This window comes from Chiloscyllium plagiosum, unplaced genomic scaffold (genome assembly GCF_037043375.1).
Source record: "Chiloscyllium plagiosum isolate Xiang-an unplaced genomic scaffold, Cpla_swu_hap1 HiC_scaffold_1, whole genome shotgun sequence".
In the NCBI taxonomy this organism is placed as follows: domain Eukaryota; kingdom Metazoa; phylum Chordata; class Chondrichthyes; order Orectolobiformes; family Hemiscylliidae; genus Chiloscyllium; species Chiloscyllium plagiosum.
In genome coordinates, this window is record NW_028270139.1 from 65,840,994 (window position 1) to 65,864,221 (window position 23,228).

General features: G+C 39.2%; 1 protein-coding gene across 5 annotated transcripts in view; it reads left to right on the forward strand.

Annotated features, from left to right (window-relative positions):
- The first annotated feature begins 987 nt into the window (after positions 1 to 987).
- The window catches only part of n4bp2 (NEDD4 binding protein 2), a 95,729-nt gene continuing 73,488 nt past the window's right edge, over positions 988 to 23,228 (forward strand). For 4 of the 5 annotated variants that reach the window (XR_006311992.2, XR_006311993.2, XM_043692687.2 and 1 more), the window contains exons 1-4: positions 988 to 1,528; positions 5,902 to 7,408; positions 15,951 to 16,075; positions 19,394 to 19,482. Coding sequence is in view for 3 of the 5 variants with exons in the window: in XM_043692687.2 (XP_043548622.2) it covers positions 1,255 to 1,528; positions 5,902 to 7,408; positions 15,951 to 16,075; positions 19,394 to 19,482 (1,995 nt within the window). In the remaining 2 variants the exon portion in view is untranslated. The remainder of the gene's footprint in view (positions 1,529 to 5,901; positions 7,409 to 15,950; positions 16,076 to 19,393; positions 19,483 to 23,228) is intronic. The other variant, XM_043692675.2, reaches the window with a different exon arrangement.

The window sequence follows — 23,228 nt, forward strand, 5'->3', positions numbered from 1 at the left end:
AGCATGGAGAAGATAGTCACCCCTTTCTGTACTGTATCATTTCTATGGTTATAGAACATAAAGTTGATGGTTTATTGCAGGATCATAACAGGTTCAGTAGACCCTCAATGACTGGCACAGACATGATGATTGAAATTACATTCTTCCTTCCATAGTCTTCCTCCTCACATCTCTGTAATCTCTGATCCCATTGCCTCTGATGTATTTGTGATTGTCTTATGCTGATGGCCTGTACCCAACCATTGTGGGCCATGCTTTTGGTTGCCTAGGACACTGGAATTCCCTCACTTTTCCATTTCCATCCTTTAAAAACTGCTTCTTTGATTACCAAAGCTTTTGTCATCTGACTTAAAAATCTCGTTACGTGCTTTGGTATCATATTTTTGCTTGATTTTATTCATTATTGTCACATGCAATGAGATACAGTGAAAAGTAGTGTTTTGCATGCTAACCAGACAAATCATACCTTACGTAAGCATATCAGAGTAATAGAACAGAATGCAGCATATAGTGTTACACCTATAGAGAAGGTGCAGAGAAATATCAAATTTAATATATCAGAAGTCTGTTCGTAAGTCTTATAAAGGTGGAGAAGAAGGTGTTCTTAAGTATGTTGGTACCTGTTTTCAAACTTTTGTATCTCCTGCCCAATGGAAGAGGGAATTTGGAAGACCTTTATGTTTAATAATGCTCCTGTGATGCACCATGGAATCTTTCATCATGTTGAAAGTACTCGACAAATTTTGTTCCCATATTTGTACGATTCTGAATGTTCCTAACCATTCACTTATATCCTGCAGTATGAAATGGTTCATTGGGTCTTGGTTTTACAGTCCAGTTTGTTTCTTACCATTACTGATCAGAAGTGAAATGGATCATTCATGATTTGCAGATGCCGGTGTTGGACTGGGGTATACAAAGTTAAAAATCACACAACACCAGGTTATAGTCCAACAGGTTTAATTTAAATTCGCAGATCCGTCAAAAACCTCAGCATATTTGCAGAAACGAGGTTCAGATATGGGAATTTGACACTGCAGAGCAGAATGAAGAATGCCAGCCTAGCTGCAACCTGATTGGTCCAAACGCCAGGCAGGCCTTTCTCTTACTCTTGGTGACATTTGCTTGGACCCCATGACACAATGACGCAAGGTACGTCGACCATAGCCCCTCCCCCTTACAGCCGTAACCGTTCCCCGGGCCCGGCTCCAGTTACAGTTTGGCGGCGGCGGCGGGGGCGGGTGTGTGTGCGAAATGCCGAGGAAGAGGAGGAATGCCGCCGCATCTAGTCCGGCCCGACCGCCTGGACTGGGGCCTCCTCCCAGGACTGGCTCCGCGACATCGGCTCCTGCCGCGGCGGATCGGTCCCAGGCTCTGATTCGTGGCCGGGCCTTGGGCTCCAGTTCAGTAACTGCCTCCACTGCCAATGGGGTAAACAAGGAAGAATTGCTGAACAGGATGACAGAGATGTTCTCTCACCTGGACCCGAGCGTGGTATATGTGGTGCTGTCCGAATGTGACTTCAAAGGTAACGTCTGCTACTAGAATATCGCCCTGACCCACCAGACTTTGACTCTTACCTGGAACATCTGCTGCCGGCTGATGCACTTTTAAGTATCGATGCTATATTTTCACCTTGAATTGTAATTGTGGTTAGTCCTCTCTTTCCCCACTCCTATGTTCTGTTGTTTGTTTGGAAATCCATTCGTAAAACAAAATCGTTCGTTTTTAAGTAAACTTAACATGAGGTTGAAGGTAAATATTTTTTGTGTCTGCACTCTACCATCTCATGGTGCAAATCCCTACGCGCACCACTTCAGAAGTTTTTTTTTCAACACAGAATTTTAAATTGTTTCAGTAATTTGAGTGGTTTAAATCAGTCAGGATCCAGTGCCATTTGTTGATGTATGTTTATGCTGTATGGACAAGGAAGCTGAAGTCCTCATTTTGAAAATAGATCTAATCGATTTAGTAATGCTCACTTTATTGAGCTAGTTGTCACTGAATTCTATGTAAAGATGTTCTCCTATAGGGATTTGTAATTTTCATTTAGCAGATCTAAATTACAGGGCTGTGTGTGCATTTTCTACTTGTCTAAGATCAAAGGAGATGGACATTGATTGCCAGGTAAATAAGGTTAGGTTAGATGCAGTAGAGAATTGCTTCATGTCACTGAAATTGTCAATGCATGCCAATGCCCAAGAAGTGTAACAAAACTTAAAAATGTTCAATACGTTAATTTTATTTATTGTAGTCACATATATCTACATGCAGTGAAAAACTTTGTTTTGTGAGCAGTACAGGCAGATCATTGCAAACAAGGATGTTTCGATCACAGGGTCCTTAGAGTGAGGCTTACAGCTGCACAGGAGATGCGCAAAGCAAGATCAACATTATTTGAAGTTAGAGAGTCCATTCAGCAGTCTAATAACAGTTAGACTCTTATCTGACCCTTCCAGGAGTCGATGATGTTATAATTTAGTATTCTTCCTGATAATTTTCTAGCTTTTGAACTGATAATTTTTTTAATGTTGTCATTAGATACCCTGAATTCTGTGTTTTTATACTTCGAGTTGAACCCGGAGATGTCCAGCTAACTTGCTGTTGCCTTAATGCACATTGTGATGAGTATTACATGTGAGATGATGTCACTAAATCAGTGAGCATTTTTCCCTGGACTGATTTTCATTGCCAGATTCTTTCAATTGTGTAAGAATTCTTGAACACAAGGCAGTTTAGAGTTTGCCGTTTCGTGTGTCCATTCAACAATGAGAAATGCCAATATCTCAATTCCTACTATAATATTGTTATTTAGCAGATTTTTTAAAATTAAAAATGTAATAGAAAATCTAACACAAATGTTGGGTGATATCACTTTGTTCCAAATATTACTGTTCCATTGCTCTGTGTGCAATATTCAAGAGAACTTAGCATGCTTTTGTTGAAGGAGCATTTCCTTGAACTGACTAGTCTTCTTCAGGTTTCCCTGAATTATCTGATTATTGTACATAGAAAGTGATTAACAAGCTAAAACTATAGTTGCAATAACCATGTTTTGGGCTTGTGGGGCTTCAATGTGGAAACAGTGCAAGAGGTTTATTTAAATGAAGAAAAATAACAGATTCCAAGTTTAAAACATGTAGCAATGTTTCAGTTTCTTTGGTAAATTTGTACCACCTGTATTTATCTACAGAAGGTTACTATATGCCTGCTTCAAGCAATAAAGGAAGCTGTCAGATTAATTAAGGAGCTTCTGAGCACCAGAAAGTAGCTCATTGTTGCTGTCAATGCAGACATTCATGCAGTCTCCCCCATTTGTTATTAAATTATCCATATGTTTCACAACTGCAAAAGACAGGGTAACACTGACCAGTTCTTATGGCATATGTTTATCAATATGCTCCCACTTTGTTTGGCATACATATCATCTTGTGTTGTAGTTTTACCAGGTTGAGACCTCATTGGAGGTATATCTGCCACTGCTTTTCTGCATAACTCAATGAACTAGGTGCTGAAAGTAAGCATGAGATGGCAGTGAAAAAGGCAAATGGTATGTTGGGTGCAGGAGTAGAGATATCTTGCTGAAATTGTATAGGGTTTGATGAGGCCATCTGTAGTACTGTGTGCAGTTTTGGTCTCATCTGAAGAAGGATGTTCTGGCTGTGGACTGAGTGCAAAAAAGGTTTACCAGACTGATCCTGGAATGGCAGGACTGACGTATGAAGGGAGACTGAGGATCAGTTAGAAATGTATTCACTGAAGTTTAGAAGAATGAGAGTGTATCTCATAGAAACCTATAAAATTCTAACAGGGCTAGACAAAATAAACGTAGGGAAGATGTTGCTGGTGACCAGGAGTCCAGAACCAAGGATCAGACACTAAAAATATGGGGTCAGTCATTTAAATCATTATAGAGTCCCTACTGTGTGGAAGCAGGTCATTCAGCTCGTCGTGTCCATATTGACCCACTGAAGAGTGACCCACTTACCCTATCCCTTTAACCCTGTGTTTCCCATGGCTAATCTGCCTCACCTGCACATCTTTGAACTGTGGAAGGAAATCAGAGACAACTCATGCAAACATGGGGAGAACATGCAAACTCCACGCAGACAGTCGCTCGAGGCTGGAATCCAATCCCCCCAAGTCCCCGGTGCTATGAGGCAGCAGTGCTAACCACTGAGTCACCATGCCATCCTGGGATGAGGAGATATTCCTTTACCCAAAAAGTGCTGAGCCGGTGGAATTCTCTGCCACAGAAAGCAGTTGAAGCCAAAACATTGACTGGTTTCAAAAACTAATTAGATATATTTCTTAGGGCTAAAGGGATAAAAGAGATGGGGCAGAAGTGGAAACAGAATACTGAGTTGAATTATTATGATGAATGGGGGACCAGGCTTGAAGGACCAACTGGCCTGTGCTTGCTCCTATTTACTATGTTTCCAAATGCTGGACTATGCTGTTATTGCTTGGGGTGGAACTCGGTCCTGAAACTTTTTTGGTGATTCAAGGCATCTTATCATGGCTGGGTTTTTTTTGGCTTGGGAATGAGATATGTTTTTTGTCCCCAGAGTGGAAGTTTCATCAAGTTTCTGTTGGGTGAATGTAATGGAGTCTTGTACTCTTGCCTCATCTTGATGGGGAGAAGGAGTTTCCACTGAGACCAGGGCAATATTGCTCAATGTCTACTTATTGGGTGAATGTGGTAGTTTATGAGAAGGTCTGCTAATTGATGCTATAGTGTTTGCATGACCTCAGTTCTGGAGGCTAACTTGAGTCTCTCAAAACTTTGGCTACTTAACACTGATAATGCAAAATATTATGCGTATGACATTACTGATCAGGAGACGCAGACAAAACAGAAGAAATGTAACTCCCTGGATACTCAATTGGAATGTGTTAATTTCCAGTCAGTCACAAAATATTCACTCAACAAGCAATGAATAACTTTTTACAAGTTTGTTCATAGCTTTTGCTTTGCTACCTGTGGATTTTTAAGTTGATATTAAGTCTACATTTAAGACATGTTGAGATCCTGGAATCTAGGATTATCTCCACTCATGTCAATTTTTTTATTGCTTATAACTGCAAATGAACTGCTGGTCTTTGCAATGTATTGGTTATGAATATTTAGATTCACGTATTACAGGGAGACAAGATGAGCCATGGTTCAAAATGTTTATTCTGATCCATGGGACTGGGATTTGCGTTATGTGATCATACATTTTTTCTTTGATTCGTTGCATTAATGATAACATTCAGTGCATTAAAGTTTACAGAGTAACTAAATTTTCAAAGACTCATTTTCCTGCATTGCAAGGTTTGAGTTGATTGCTTGCACTTGTCCATGTCTTGATATTCTGAACGTTTTTATGGAAGAGAGTGCACCTGGGAGAGGCTTTAAATGGTGGGGAGTGGTAGTGCTGCCCATTGTGTTTGCTCCAATGCAATCACTAAATTGTGTTCACAGTGCCCAGTTCAGTTCTGTTGCCTTATTCAGACTACATGCCAACTTTAATAACACTGGCACCACAAGGGTGAATGAATATTATGTGTGTTAATAATGTAAACTGTACAAACAAGCTGCTGTTAAATTGCATAACTGAACTCTTAGAACAATCCTGATTTGTTTCCTCTCTCCCTTTCACATATTTAATAGCGGAAGGATTGTTTAAAAATTCCAACTTCATAGAGATGTACAGCACAGAAACAGACCCTTGGTCCAACCCGTCCATGCTGCTTGTAAGATTTAGCTACATCGTGAATTTACAATTTAGCCAACAGACATACATGAACATTACATGCATGCATAAAATCTGAAATAATGATTTTAGCTTGATCAGAAAACATTCTTGTTGATTTGCATACTTGCGTGGTAATTCCTTTTTTTTTAATTTTGTTTAGCTGACGATGCAATGGACTCTTTGTTGGTACTGTCTGATGCAGCTGAAGGTGTAGCATCTTCTAGCTTCACTGGATTTGACCGTGTGGCAGCTACCCTGAGTGATGATCAAGTCAATAGTAAGATCAAAGTAGTCATGAATGACCACGGAAGTAATTCGCTTGTTGTTTCTACAAGTACTAGAGAACCTGGATTGCATTTGTCTGAGCAATTCAACTGTTCGCCTGACAATAAACTGAAAAATTCTCAGACAGATACCAGTGATGAAACTGTTTCAGAAGAAAACACAACTTATCAACAGTATCAGCCATTTATGAATCAATATAATTCTCCCATCAGTCAGTTTTCCAGAATCTGTGTGAGCAATGAGTTAGCTGAGGCAACTCAATCAAATTTGAACTCTACTTTCAATTGTATGCTAAATCAACAGCAAATGGCAGATGACACGCTGTGTCTCAGGCACTCACCATTTGCCTTGAATTCAAAAGAATGTGAAGAAACTTTAGGTCAATGTTTTGGTTATGAAAAAAATGTCTTTGAGAAAAGACCAGAAGTTCACTTAGATTATAACAAGTTGCTGTCAGAAGATGTCGAAAGCTCCAGCAGCAAGAAATTCTCTAATGACCTTGGAGTTGCATTTTCAAACAGCACAAACACAAGTAGTGCAGACATTTGGACAAATGAAACTGAAAACAACAGCTTGTCAGCAGGCATTTCTGTGAACATTGTCCCAAACACGTCTGGTGATTCAGTGCTTTCTGGTCAAAAATATGACATGCAGTCAAATTCTACAGATCAGCAGATTGGATTATCACTAACTAGTAGCGTTTCTGCTGAAGGAGGAGGGAATTGTTCTGGTACAAGTAACAATGAAATACCATGGTTCATACCAAATACACATCCATCATCTGCAGAAAACTACAAATTATTTGAAGAGACACAAGCATGTAAAGGAACAAACCAATTAAATCCAAAAAACAACATCCTCTCATCAAAACCATTAGCAAATACAGGGAGTAATTTGAACAATATACAACAAAACACAGCTTATTTACCTGATTGGTTAGGGGAAAATAAAAGTGATGACAACCCACCTAACTTACTGAACAATGGGGGAGCAAACTGTGATCAGTATTCCGGTAGTGTGCTGTTTCCACATGTTCCAAATATGTCTCCAATCTCATGGAACCCATGGGCTCCTGAATTCAAGCCTGTGAGCTTGCCAAAGACGTTTGTCACCCCTGTGGTAATGGGTCCAGCAAAACCAAAGTCTCATGTTGTTTCACCATGGAGACCAGCAGGAACTGGTCCTGGTTCACCTCATCAGTCAATGAGATCGGGTATCATCAACTCACATTCAAAATCACGGTTAAATCAGTATGGCATCCAGCAGTTGCAGACTTGTGCGTATCCATTTCCACAACATATCAATAGGAAGATATTAGGAACAACTAAAATGCTTATTTTGATGAGGGGACCACCTGGATCTGGGAAAAGTACCCTAGCCAGGTATGACATAACCATCAATACATTTTTCCATTTTTTCCTGTGTATTTAGGAAGCACATTTGAAGGAAGAGAAAATTTGCCTTTTTGTAAGTGCTGCTTCATGTTCTTGGAGCACTTTACAACCCAAGATTTACATTAAGTGCTAGTCTTAGTGCAATCACGAAATTCTCAGCCAGAAGGTTTCTGCTTCAATCTCCATTTTAGAGAATCACTCATAATTTAATCTGACACTTCTTCAGTGCAGCATTAAGGGAATGATGCATTGTTACAAGTGCCAGCTTTCAGATAAGATCTTAAACTGACATCTCTACTCCTTTTAAGTGGATTTCATGGAAATAGTTACAATTGCTGGACTGGTCTCTTTTGTTCTGGCTAACCTTTTGATCCCTAAATACCTCCCTAAAACATATCAAAAGACTATTTAGCTGTTGTTTGTGGGATCCTGCTGTAGGCACATTCATTCCTGTTTCTTTACATTACTATAGCATCGAGAGACCTATTGGATTCATTGTGAATCACTTTGAAAGGCACTGTATAAAACCAAGTTCTATAATTTGTTTAGAAGAGATTGACTCTTTTTGAGTGGGAAAGAAAGTTATAGCTTAACAAGTGTTATATATATTTACTTGAATTTTCTTATCTCATTTCTCATTTTAGTTTAAGTTTATACTGATTGCCTCAAGCATCTTATTATTTTATGGTTAGTTTCTCTTTAAAAGTCAAGTTGCGAGAGTTCTACCAGATCATAGGACCAGTCTCTCATAAGAGGGAGATGACTCATGGTAGTTTAACCAGAAGGTCACCATGCCTCAGTTGAGGAGTAAGGTTGAGAAGTAGAGTCTTTCACAGTGACCTCAGCCAGTACAAAAATTGAACCTGTGCTGTTGGCATCACGCTGCATTCCAAAACAGTTATCCAGCTAACTGACCCCCTCAAGGTGGACAATTGAGAGGAAATACAAAACATTTTGGGTGGCATGTTGGCTCATTGGCTAGCATTGCTATCTCACGGTGCCAGGCATCCAGTTTGATTCTACCCTTGAACGACTGACTGACAGTGTGGAACTTGTACATTCTCAGTGTGTCTGTGTAGTCAACCCTCTGGATGCGTCGGTTTCTCTCCATGGTTCAAAGATGTGCAGGTTAGGTGGATTAGCCATAGGAAATGTAGTGTTATAGAGATGGGAAGGGTTGGGATGCCCTTCAGAGACTTGGTGTGGACTCACTGGCCTGCTTCCACACTGTAGAGATTCTGTGATTCTAAAATGATACAGACGTTCAAAACGGTGAAGAGTCTGGCAGAGTGAGTTGAGACAATATGGGTACAAAGTTGTCTGAATGATAGGAAACAGTCGTAGTGAATATTTATGTTTCAGACCAGAGGAAAGTATGGACAAGTGTTCCCCAGTAGCCAGCAGTATGACCACTGATTTTCTTATTGCATGTTAATAACTTTTAATTGGGTGTACAGGAAATCTTTTCAAAATGTGCAAATTACATCAAACATGAAAGTTTGTGAACCGTTAGAAGTATAATAATAGATTTTAGGAAAGACATGAGTAGATAAGTGGAATAGGCAAACACAAAGAAGTTGAAAATTAGTGCAGAGAAGTGTGAAGTGATACATTTTTATCGGGATAAGGCAACATAAAATGAAAAGTACAATTAAAAAATGGATGCAGAAACAAACTCTATGAATATCATACACGTATTGTTGAGGGTGGCTGGGTAGATTGAGAAAGTGATCAAAAAGCCATTAAGCATTCTTTATTTTTTAAATCGTGGCATAGAGTATAAATGATTACATTACCTATAGTATTGAAACAGGTTCTTCAGCACAACAAGTCCACACCGATCCTCCGAAGAGTAATCTATTCCCCAACCCTATATATACCACTGACTAATGTGTCTAACACCTATGGACAATTTAGCAAGGCCAATTCACCTGACCTGCACATCTTTGGATTGTGGGAGGAAACCAGAGCACCCGGAGGAAACCCATGCAGACACCGGGAGAACGTGCTAGCTCCACACAGACAGCCACCTGAGGTGGGAATTGAACCCAGGTCCCTGGTACTGTGAGGCAGCAGTGCTAACCGCTTGGCCACTGTGCAAGGCAGTTTGATAAATCTTTCTATAGCCATGGTTCAGCTTCAACTCCGATTCTACAAACCAAGTTTTTGGAAGGATGTTATTACTTTAGAGACGTATTGCTGAGAAAATACACACTTTATCAAAGCTTTTAGTATTGCACTCATCAGGACAATTTTTAGGGAGACTAATTCCAAGAGGAAAGCTTTACTGCATTAGTGAAGAATGCTGATTGGTTATAAAGTGGATTTTGCTGGAGGTGTTGAGATGGAGAATACACCAATTAATGATAATTGACAGTTAACTACCAGATTTTGTTTTAATTTTAAACAGACAGGTGGATTCTGGTGGGTATTGACCTGAGAAATGGCTGTCAGCTGTTTTGTTGAGAATGGCACAGAAAGACTTTGAGAATAGTTTCAGGGTTGAAGGATTTCAAAAGCTGGACTTTTTTGAAAAAGAAGAAGGTTAATTTAATTGTTTTCAAAATATTAAGGTGATTGGGCAGAGTAGACCTGTTGGTGCAAGGGTTTAGAGTCAGAAGGTCCCCATTTAAAGTGATTTGGCAAAAAAAAACCAAAATTGACATTAAAACATTTTACTTCATGTGAGAGTGTGGCGAAAGCAGATTCAAATATTTGAAGGGAATTGGATGGTATCTGATGGAACAAAGTTTGCAGGTCTACAGGAGAAGGGTAGGAGAGTGAGAGCAGCTGACTTACTGTTGTGGATAGCTTGCATGGATATGGCAGATTGAATAGTACTTTTCTTTGCAATTAATATTACTCATTATTTAAATGAGGTAGGATTTGTAGAATCTATTTGGGTCGTTTTTTTGGACTTGGTAGTGCAACATATGATGCGATACTGACGTAGTTTTGGATAACAGAGCTGATCATGTCGAACTGTCAAATTTAAGAACACAGAAAAAGACAATAGCCTTATGGTGCTGTCTGAAAACTTCCTTCCCTCCTTTTCCAAAATTTCCTTTCCACATACTTACCCACTTGCCTTTTTAAAATTGTCTCAAGAGGAACTAAATTTCAAAAATGAAGAAACTAAGAATTCTAAAACATGATGGTTGTGCATCTTCAGGCACCCAACTAATTGTAGAGGTGGTACAACGTTAATCTATTGAGATGGATTTCTTACTTAGTTTTCTTTATACTAGGTAAGAAAGCTAGGACTATATTCTTTCAAAGTGAAAAATGAAGATGAGGGAGATTGATCACGAACAACTTAATGAGGCAGATTTTCTAAGGACAGAAAAACATATCTTTTGTTTTTATTTGTTTAACAAATGTATATTCCCGGAGCCGAGCGATAGCTACCTCATTTGCTGAGTTTAGTTAGTCTGCTGCATGATCTCTTGAGAGACCGTAATGTTCACATCAGTCCCCTATCATATTCCTCCCACTTTGGGGCGGCCTGGTGGCTCAGTGGTTCGCACTGCTGCCTCACTGCACCAGGGTCCCAAGTTCGATTCCAGCTTCTAGCAATTATCTGTGTGGAGTTTGCACATTCTCCCTGTGTCTGCATGGGTTTCCTCCGGGTGCTCCGGTTTCCTCCCACAGTCCAAAGATGTGCAGGTCAGGTGAATTGGCCATGCTACATTGTCCATAGTGTTAGGTGCATTAGTCAGAGGGAAATGGGTCTGGGTGGGTTACTCTTTGGAGGGTCAGTGTGGTCTGGTTAGGCTGAAGGGCCTGTTTCCACACTCTAGGGAATCTAATCTAATATTGGGTCAAAACAAATGATTGACAGATTGAATTACTTGAGAGAATTGAACATACAAACAAGGAATAGGCCATCAGTTTGATTCACCATTCACTAAGATCATGATTGATCTGATTTTTAACCTAACTCTGCATTCCTACATTTCCTGATAATCTTTCATTCACTTGGAAATCAAGAATATATCTACATCCGACTTAAAGATTCTGCATCCCACTGCATTTTAAGGAAGTGAATTCAAAGTCATTCAACCCTCTGAGAGAAAATAAATGTTGCCTAATTTCTGTCTTGAGGGAGAAACCCCTTTATTTTTAGTCTATGATCCCTAGTTCTAGATTCTCCTACAAGAGGAAAACCTTTTTTGACATCCACTTCGTCAGGTTCCTTCAATTTAGTCACCTGTGACTCATCATAACTCCAAAAGATAAAAGCCTGTCTAATTTTCCTCCAATGCAATTTGCTCATTCCAGGTATTATTCTAGCAAATCTTCTCTGAACTCGTTCCATCACAGTAACATCCTTTCATATGTGGGGTGACCAGTTTTGTATACACTAGTTCAGATGAGATCTGTGTAACTTAAGCATAACTCCCTATTCTTGCATTAAATTCCCTTGCAAAAATGACCATTCTATTAACTTACCTGATTACTGCCTTTACTTGTACACTAACCTTCTGTGATTCATATAGCAGGACACCCAGATTTCTTCACATCCCAAGCTTTGCAACCTCTCATCATTTAGAGACTTACAAACTTTGCCGTATTGTACTTTGCCAGCTCTTTGCTCACTCATACAGCATGGAAACAGACCCTTTGGTCCAACTAGTCCTTGCCAACTATTTTCCCAAATTAAACTAGTCTCACCTGCCTGCATTTGGACCATATCCATATTCATGTATATATCTAAATGTCTTTTAAACGCTGTAATTGTACCTGCATTCACCACTTCCTATGTCAGTTCGTTTCACACACAAACCACTTTCTTGTTTAAAAAAAGGTTGCCCCTCATGTCCATTTTAAATCTTTCTCCTCTCACCTTAAAAAAAAAAGCCCCCTAATTTGAACTTAGCCACCTTAGGGAAAAGACCTTGCTATTCACCTTATCTATGCCCCTTTTGATTTTACAAACCTCTATAAGGTCATCCCTCCACCTTCTACACTCCACTGAAAAAGTCCCACTCTGTTTTTATAACTCAAACCCTCAATTCCTGGCAACATCCTGGAGGGCACAGGAAGCAGCCTGGCCGGTGCATCCTCTGAGGGGTCAGTGTCTTGTTCCTCAGATGCAGGAGGAGCTGACCTTTAGCAAACAGAGGCTGTGTTGATATTACGAGTGCCTGAATAAGGTAAGAGAGGAAATTAGGTACACAATTCTGCCCAGAGTACGTTGTAAGGGTACCGATAGCTTTTATGGACTGCGATGACACAGCTGACCTTTATCCAAAGAAGAATGGCACCGTGTTAGGTGGCACGTGGCACAGTGGTTAGCACTTCTGCCTCACAGTGCCAGAGACCCGGGTTCAATTCCTGCCTCAGGCGACTGACTGTGTGGAGTTTGCACGTTCTCCCCGTGTCTGCGTGGGTTTCCTCCGGGTGCTCTGGTTTCCTCCCACAGTCCAAAAGATGTGCAGGTCAGGTGAATTGGCCGTGCTAAATTGCCCGTAGTGTTAGGTAAGAGGTAAATGTAGGGGTATGGGTGGGTTACGCTTCGGCGGGTCAGTGTGGACTTGTTGGGCCGAAGGGCCTGTTTCCACACTGTAATGTAATCTAATCTAATCTAAAAAAAGGGTGTTAATAAAGAATATTATTAAGAGATGGAGAATTACTTACCTAACCACCTCATCTCCCTTTCACAATCCTTACAATGTCCACTCAACCTATCTATCCCTTTGTAGGCTCATTGTGTCTTCTTCACAATTCATTTTCCCACCTATCTTCTTGTCATCAACAAATTTAGCTGCTGTATATTCTGTCCATTCATCCAAATCATTTGTGAAAACTATAAAGTGTTCAGGCCTCAGCAATGACCCTGTGGTGCATAACTTGTAACATTCTGCCAACCTGGAAAAGTCCCTTGTTCCAGTCTCTGCTTCCCGTTAGCCAGTCACTCTTCTATCCAGGCCAATATGTTACCCCCAGCACCATGAGCTATTATTTTCTCCAGTCACCTTTGATGTGGCACCTTATCAAATGCCTTCTGGAAATCCTGAGTACAACACATCCACTGATTCACCTGGACCTATAACACAAGCTGCTTCCTCAAAGAACTCTAATAAATTAATTAAACATAATTTCCCTTGAACAAAACCATGTTTCCAGCTGATTGCCTTGCACTTATCTAAGTACCCTGTTATTACATCTTTATTAATAGCTTCTAACATTTTCTTTATGACCATTGTTAAGGTATCTGGCCTGTAGATTCCTGCTTGCTGCCTCCTTTTATTGAATAAAGAAGTAATGTTAGTTATTCTCCAATGTAAAGCAATCTTCCTCAAATCTAATAGGTTTTGGAAAATGGAAGCCAATGCATTATCTATCTCACCAGCTACTTCTTTTAAGACCCTAGGATGAAAGCCATTAGGACCTGAGGACTCGTCAATTTGCAACACCAACATTTTACTTCAGACTAATTCCCTGGTACAGAGCAACCTCGATTATCAGAATGAGATGGGGGGGCACTATTTCATTTGGATACTTGATTATTCGGTTAATCATTTCGATGTCTTTTCTCTGGGGCTCAAGAGTTTCCTATTAAGTCTGTTTCCCGTTCAGGAGACTAACAGCAGCAAAGCGCGCGCAAGCCGCCTACCCCCCCCCGAAACCCCGTCCAACACCGCACCTTCCGTCCACCAGTCCGACACCACCCACCCATCCGCCCGTCTCTAACCTCACCCCCACCTCCTGCCGGCCCTACCCTCTCTCCCTCTCCGGCACAGCCGGACTGGACACCAACAACAAGACTGCTGCTACTAATGCCTTTTGGGGGTGAGTCTCCAAATAGTGCACAAACACACACACACACAACTTTTTACTGCAACATTTTGACAGGTTCCATCTCTGCCCTGTACAGGACAATGTTAGAGAGATCATTTGGGAAAGGGGGGTTTAGGGTACACCCCTGTGTAGAACTCCAGGGAAAGTGTGGGAAGAGAGAGAGAGGGTGTGGGAGTTTAGTCATTTAGCGACGGTGCCCGGGCTCCCACCAGTCCAGGACTGTACTCGGCAGCACTTTTAATCACTGTAAACAAAAGACATGATCAGCGTTGGACACACGTCTTTGATGTAATGATTCTGTCGGGACCTCGAGATCTCCTTCAGATAATCCAATTTTTGGATAATTGGCATTCGGATAAATGAGGTTCCTCTGTATTTGTAGTTTTCTTTAATTCATCCTCACTTTAAATTCCAAATTTACAGCTATTACCAGGATGCAACTTGTATCCTCTGTGATGAGGATGAAGAAAAATATTTGCTCAATTTGTCTGTCATCTCTTTATCCTCTATTGCTAATTCACCAAACTCAACTTCTTTAGAGCCAACACAATCTTTAACTCTTTTGTTTTAAATAAGTGAAGAAACATTTCCTATCTGTTTTTATCTTTTTGACTAACTTTCCCTTGTACTCTAGCTTTCCCCCCCCGATGCGTTTTAGTAATTCTTTCCTACTTTTTATATTGTGTCCAATCTTTTGATCTGCCACTTATCTTTGCAAAATGATGTCTTTTTTTTGAGCTTGATGTTAACTTGACTTTTTTAGTGAACCACAGATGGCAAGGCCGTCCCTTAGAATTTTTCTAATTTGTTAGACTGTCTTTATTCTGTGCTTTTTGGAATGTCCCCTTAAGTGTTTGACGCTTCCTCTCAATTGACCTATCCCTTAACCTAAATTGCTAGTTCTCTTTCACTTGTTATGCTTTCACACCCTCATAAATGCCCTTGTTTAAATTCAAAATAGTAGTCTTGGACACACAATTTTCTATTATCCTGTAGATGAAATTCAATTATGCTACCCAGGGGCACTTTCAATTATGTCAGTAACTAATCCTATGTTGTTCATCAAAGCCAGATCTACTGTAGCCTGCTCTCTGGTTGATGTCATAACATGCTAATCTAAGAAATTATTCCAAAAACATTGAATTAATTTCTCATTTGATGACGTTTTCCCCCAATCTGATTTTCCAATCAATATGTAGGTTAAAATCCCTCTTGATGATTGCTGAGCCCTTCTTAAAGAACCACTTTGCAAAATCCCTGTCACCCCAAACTCACTAGTCTCAATGTTAAGCAGTCCTGTGTCGTTATGGTAATATTTTTGAGGAGAAAGTGAGGACTGCAGATGCTGGAGATCAGAGCTGAAAATGTGTTGCTGGAAAAGCGCAGCAGGTCAGGCAGCATCCAAGGAACAGGAGAATCGACGTTTCGGGCAGGGCTTATTCTCCTGTTCCTTGGATGCTGCCTGACCTGCTGCGCTTTTCCAGCAACACATTTTCAGCTCGTTATGGTAATAGGCAATCTTACTTTGAGAGCTGAGCAACCACCAAGTGAGATCTTATTGGATGTCTTCTTGTTTAACACTTGATCAAAATTATTTGCCCACCTGTGCCAAGCAAAACAGTTTTCCAAATTGAGACTGAGCATTTTTTCTTAGACAAACTTACTGAATAGTTCGAGAATTTGAGATTTTGTGCATAATTAATGAGTTTTCATTGCAATTGGACAGAATGCTTGTTCAACAGGGGCCTAATGGAATGATTTTCAGCACAGATGATTATTTTTGTCGAAATGGACGCTACCAGTTTGATCCTGATTTGATTGGAAAGGCTCATGAATGGAATCAAAAGCGAGGTGAGAAATTTAAAAATGTGTTCTTGATTACTGTAGACAGTATTACAAAAGTGAATTTATTACATTGATTTCTCCATAAGAGAACCATTTTAACTTGTCATAATTTCAAAACTTCTTGAATTTTATACTTGTTGTACAATTCTTATTCAAAAAGGTTACTTTTGGAAATGTCTTTTTATAAAACCCACCATAATCTTTGAATTTTTTGGACATTTGGGGATAAAGCCCTTCTTTCTTTAATCTCTCCTCAAGCTTATTATCTGTCCAGTAAATCTATGCTGCATTCTCTTGAAGACAGTTATCCTTCCCAAGGTGATGCGCAATACTGATCCTGACACCGGTGTGGTCTAACCAAGGCTTTACACAAATTAACTATCACTTTATAAAATAATTTCCTGAGATTTAATTAATTTGCCACATTTTCTCCCATTTGCTAAATCTATTAATTTTTCCTTAATTTTATGGTTTCATCCATATTGCTTATAGTATTGTTGTCCTTGTGTCAGTGTTTGGATATTGTGGTTTTTGGTTCTTGCTCCATAGTCATTAATCTCTACAATGAATAGTTTTAGACCTAACACAGATTGTTGGGGGACACCACTAGTCACATTTGTATCCAGGTCAATAATATGTGTAAATTTCACGATTCTCAGCTTTAGCTAGTGGTTTCTTGTGATGAGTCATTTTCCAGAAGTCAATTTCAATAACATTCATTGCCATTCTCTGTCCATTACTTTAGTCATGTGTTGAAACAGTCATTTTCTTCAGGCACTTTGCAAATGCATGCAAGCTTGACTTAATCAGCTGAAAAATTTCAAGTTGATCGACCACCCCTATCCTCACTTATTGACTTGAGCAATTTCTTGACAACAGATGTTAGGCTAAATTATTTCCCTCATTTACATTAAAAGGAAGAGTAAATATACTCGATTTCCAATATAAAGGTCACCCAAACACAAGAATTTTGTAAATGCCCAATCATCTATTGTCGTGTAGTAAGTAAAGTCACTATCCTCTTAGAGGGCTGCTGTCTCAATAGAGATAGAGATGACTAGTGCTGGTTTAACCTGAGGGTCACTGCACCTCAGGTGGGGGGAGAGATTAAGAAGGAAGGATCTTCATAATAACCTCAGCTATTGTGGGAATTGAACGCAGGATGTTAACATCACTCTGCTTCACAACCCAACTGTCCAGCCAACTGAAAAATAATCCTGAGGCATGCAGGTCTGGAAATTTCCTGGGTTCCAGCATGGGGAGCCATCTGAGAATTTTGATACCCTTTTGGACCCATTGTCTCTCTAACCGCAGTTTAATTTGAAACTCACATTTTGGGAACTGCTGTACTGCAATCTTAATCCTTTATTATTTCTTAATTCCACTCAGTCTCCACTGCCTCCTTACTGCTTGTTATATCATTGCTTGTCATTGAAATGCTTTCATCCTTAGTATTGAGGTTACTCTTCCACTGTAACACTTTTACTATCTTTCCTGCAGACTTGGTTATCTGGTGTAGCATTACTCCAGTTCTATTCATTTTGAACCATTTCTCCACAAAGGCTGCCATGTCTCACACAAGTTGAATATGTAGCAGTAACTTGTTCAGTTTATTTCTGATATATTCAGTACATTTGTCTAACCTGTTCTATTTCTCTGTTTTGCATGCACCTTATTTCTGTCTGCTAGTTTAATTTCTGTTTTTAGCTTTCTCTTTATTTGCAGTGCCTAAAATAAAATTTCTGACTGTTGCTCGACTCTCTTTCCTTTTGTTTGACCCAAAACTATTATCAACATGATCTTTTATACCTAAGCCCTCCACTGACAGGTACTTGTTCAAATTCCTTTTCTGTATTAACCTCCCTAATATGTTTAATCCTCTGTCGGTTTGTGCAATTCGGTCCTAGCCTTTAGTCCCTAGCCCCCAGTATCCTTCAAATAAGACCTCTTGTCAAATTCCTAAATTGTTAGTCCCGAAATGAACCATAGCAACTCATTCATAAAATTATAGCGGTCTATAGCACAGAAAAAAGCCCTTCAGCCCATTGAGTCTGCACTGGTCAAAAACAACCACCTAACCATTCTAATCCTATTTTCCATCAATCGGCCTATAGCTTTATATGTCTTGACATCGCAAGCATACATCTAAATACTACTAAAATGTTATGAGGGTTTCTACACTCTTGCAGACAGTGAGTTCCAGATTCCCACCAACCTCAGTGGAAAACAAAACCTTCCCTCACATCTCCTTTAAAACTCTTGCCTCAAAGCTATGCTGCCTGGTCATTGATTGCTTTTCCAAGGGAAAAATTTCTTGCTGTCTATGCCCCTCATAATTTTATATCTCAGTCATGTCCCCCTTCAGACTCTATCCAATCTTTTTTCATAACTAAAACTCTCCAGCCTGGTAAGTCTCCTCTGCACCCTCTCTAGTGCAGTCACATCCCTCCTGATACTCTATACTGCAGCTGTGCATAGGGTTCTTTGTTTGAGCTTACCGGTTTAACTGCCTATCTTCAATGCCTGTCCGGATTCATATGTGAGAATTTAGTCACCTGGGTGATGTTGGAGTTTTGGAGTTATATTTAAGTGAGGAGTATGTTACTTCCACAGATGATAAAAGAGATATTGAGCAAAGTTTATGCCTGATGGAGCAGTAAAAGAGACATTGGCACTGATATTATTCTTCAGTGATTTGGATTTAGTAATGTTAGGGTAAAGATCAATGTAGATCCACTCTGCAAGCACCCTGCCTCTATTCCTAATGAAGGGCTTTTGCCCAAAATGTCGATTTTCCTGCTTCTCAGATGCTGCCTGACCTGCTGTGCTTTTCCAGCACCACTCTAATCTAAAGATCAATGTAATCGGGTCATAATCTCAGAGGGTATTAATAAGACAGTGAATGTGAAAACTAGAAAAATATATATTTCCACATCACTGGACAAAAAAGTATTATAACGCATAACGAGCTGTAAAGGAGTTTGTGCCAAGCAGATTTCTGTTTCCATCTGAGATACTTAATTTGCTGCATATGAATATCATTTTACACCATTGGAAAATCAAGAATGCAAAGAGATAATTTCTAAAGAAATCTTTTTACTGAAACTGTTAAGTTATACTAAGATTTGTGGATTTTTAATTTGAATTTTGAAATACTTACAAATGTTTAATGAAAATGTTATGTATATTGAAAAGTAATTGTAAACAGGTTAGCAAATTTTATTTAATCTTGCCATGCAACTTGATTCTCGTCATATGCACTGTTGTTGCTAGTGGCATACATGTCTTTGAATAAAATTTAATTCTGATCATATTTTCTTTCAGCCAAAGAAGCCATGGAAAAAGGTTACTCTCCTGTAATAATAGATAATACAAATACACAAGCGTGGGAGATGAAATCTTACATCACTATGGTTAGTTAAAGTTGTTTAGAAATGTCTCATAGTCTGTTTCCATGCAAAATCTTGTCAAGTATGCCAATTTCTTTGGAATACAAAATGTTGCTCTATATTCTTTTTTTATTTTTGTAAGTTCGAGATGATGTGGAAATTGTTCAACAATGGGAAGTTGAGTTGTCTTTGGAACAATTGAGTTTGATTGTCAGATGCTGTTCAATGTACAGTACTTGGAAGATTGTTAGGTTTCACTTATTTTCTCATTGCATCTGCAACCAGAATGGGTGCTGTGAGGAATTGCAATGTGCTGCATGCTCATTCGTTGAGTTCTGGCCGATGAGCAAGATAAGCAAACAAGCCGAGTGGTTTGGCAAAGCTTGCTGCATTATTTTGCAACAAAAATACTGAAAACAAAATCATGCGATTAATTTTAAACTTCTGTTTATTCATCTTGCTTATGCAGCATACTTATCCATCCTTTCAATTATTTCTGTTCTTTAAATAGAAATTTCTTATGTACATTTTGTCAGACTAAGCTTAAATATTCCACTCTAGCTTTTATTAATAGCTTCCTTGTCACCTGAAAGTCATTAAACTGGACTGAAGGAGCTTACACAAGGTCAAATTTTTCATAATAACACTTTCATAGAATCCGAGAATCCTACAGCACAGAAACTTTGGTCCAACTTATCCATGCTGACCAGACATCCCAATCTGACCTAGTCCCATTTGCCAACATTTGGTCCATATCCCTCTTAAACCATTCCTATCCATATATCCATCCAGGAGATCGTGAAACAAAAGCATAAATTGCTGGAGAAACTTAACAGCTCTGGCAGCATCTGTGGAGAAAAAGCAGTCCAATTTTGAGTCCAATGATCCTTATTCAGAACTGATAGTAGCTAGGAAAATGTGGTGTATATGCTGAAGATGATGTGGGGAGAGGGAGGAGAAAGAAGAAAAAGAAAAAGGAGTGAGCAGATAAATAGAAATACAGCCCAAAGAGAGAAGTAATTGAATTATTGAGCCATGAAGGCTGCAGGATCCCAAGCGGAATATGAGATGCTGTTATTTCAAGGAACAGGAGAATCGACGTTTCGGGCATAAGCCCGAAGAAGGGCTTATGCCCGAAACGTCGATTCTCCTGTTCCTTGGATGCTGCCTGACCTGCTGCGCTTTTCCAGCAACACATTTTCAGCTCTGATCTCCAGCATCTGCAGCCCTCACTTTCTCTCATGCTGTTATTTCAGCCTGTGTTGAATCTCGCTTGATTACTGTAGTAGGCCAGAGACAGAAATGTTGGTCAGGGGTCATGATGGTATGATCAAGTGGCAGACCACCAGAAGCCCAGGCTCATTTTTGTGGAAAAAATAGAGGAATTCCACAAAGCAGTCACCCAGCCTGCCACTGGACAGGCTGTAGAATGTAGAAGAAGCCATATTGTGAGCAGCAAATGAAATAGATTGGATTGAATGCAGTGCAGGTAAATTGCTGCTTCACCCTGAATATGCTTTGTTATTCTTACCTTTTACTTTCCATAAATGCTGCTTGGGATGTTAAGTAAATGTGACATTTTCTGCAAATTATATATTGCACTGTTTGTCCTTTTTAAATACCATTTATAAAATGTATATCAATTTTTAAAACAATCTTTCTAACTGGTAATTGTATACAGTTCAAGTGAGGAAAAACTACAAGATAAAAATTAGACTCAACCACAATAAAAAAGCAAAATGCTGCGAATGCTGGAAATCTGAAATAAAGCAAATATGCAGGCAGTATGTTTGGAGAGAAAACGAGGTTTAACATTTCGAGTCGAGTATGATTCTTCAGAACTCAAAGGAGTTGGAAATTTTTCTTTAGGTTGCAGAGAAGAATGATTTTCTCTTTTCTCAAGCTAAAATTTATACTGATTTTACATATCATAGAATCAGTGTGAAAGCAGACCATTCAGCCCATACTGTCCACACTGATCCTCTGAAGACCATCCTACCCAGACCCATCCCCCCAATCCTATTCTCGTAACTCTGCATATCCCATGGCCAATCCACCTGACGTGCACATCTTTGGACCTTGAGAGGAAATCGGAGCACTCAGAGGAAGCCCACGTAGACATGGGGAGAATGTGCAGATTTCACATAGACACTCATCCAAGGATAGTTTCAAACCTGAGTCCCTGGCACTGATGCAGCAGTGCTAACCACTGAGCTGCCACATATCTTTCACTCCTTGGACACGATTATCACTGCTTTTGTCTTTTGCTTTGGGCACCCTCACAATGTTGTAAACAAAAACAGACTAAAACTTTATGGCAAGGTTAGGAGGTGCATGTTTGAAATATGCATCTCAAAAATATCGTATTCTTAAAATGTGTAAGGATTGACTTCAATTATTCTTTACTGGTTGGCCTTCTGGTATAGAACATTATAGTCAAAAGTAGCTCCTTAAGGTAAAGAATAGAAACTAAGGGGAGAAAAAATGTGCAAGTAACAACTAATGTTGATTGTGGAAAAGGACAAAAAGAAGTCTAAATAGTTAGAGTATAATTACCCTTTTAATGTTCCTTAATTCTAATTTATGAACCAATGGAAGAATGGAGTGAATGTGTGGGAACGGAAAATATCTCTAAGAAAAAGAAAACAAGATATAGCTTTAGGGTGAAATTTAAAATATGATCGAAGATAAAACGCTTAAGAGACCTGGCTGGAATTTGATATATTTTTAATAATTCTAATTGATTATATACAATGTGATGAAATCTATTGTTTTGAGGCCTGTATTTTTTGAGGTACCTTAGTTGAAAAGGGAAACTGAGAAAGGATATCTGAAAGAGATTGGAATCCTGTGAACCATTTATATAGCTGCAGCAGCTCTTTCAATTACTTGAAGAGAACTTTAGTGAATCTATATTATCTAGACCATAGAATGCAAAGTTGAGGAGATTCTTCAGGTTTATGCCACTTTTGGTGAAGGGCATGTCTGTGGAAATCTCAGTTTGTGTGCTACCATTGGCTGAAGATCAGACTCAATCTGAGTAAAAGATGAGCCAATTTTGTTTTCTGAGGAAGACCGAGTGTTGAAGAACTTTGACTGTGATTGATGATATACATGTTGAATCAATCGTCATGCCATTTTGTAAGAATTGCTTTCGTACAATCTGCTATTTTCTTTGTACTTAACAGTTTGTAACCACTGAGCAACTTGCTTATTAATTCATGTTTAATTAACTGGTTCTGGTTTTAGAGTGTAAGTTATTACCCAAGATAGTATGTAATGTTTGCATTATTTGACACTTGCATAGTAACAATTCTTTTGCGTTGATCCACGAACTCGTGACATAATTCTTTCAGTAAAGAACTAAGATTTCTTATTTCTTTTTTTTAAAAACTTTTTTCAATTGTGATTATTAAGTTGACCAAATCTCTGAATTGATACTGGTGTTTAAATTTCTAGGTATTGTAAGATCTTTCAAATGGACAAGTTATTATTTCTTACTGCCATTCTGTTATTACAGAAGGAAATTAGCTGCTTGTTGCCTTAAAGTATTCTTGGGAGTCATTTCCTTCACACTTCATGGACAAAATTAGACACTTGCAGTGACAGGCAAAATAGAAATGTGTATTTGTGCAAGTACGGTAAACTCACTTTGAGTCCGATCATGTGACAATCAATCAGCCATTTTGGACAGTAAACAGCTTAATTTAACCTTGTTGTCTGTAGAGTAAACATGCCTGTAATAAAGTTCCTGCTGGTTAGCACTTCAG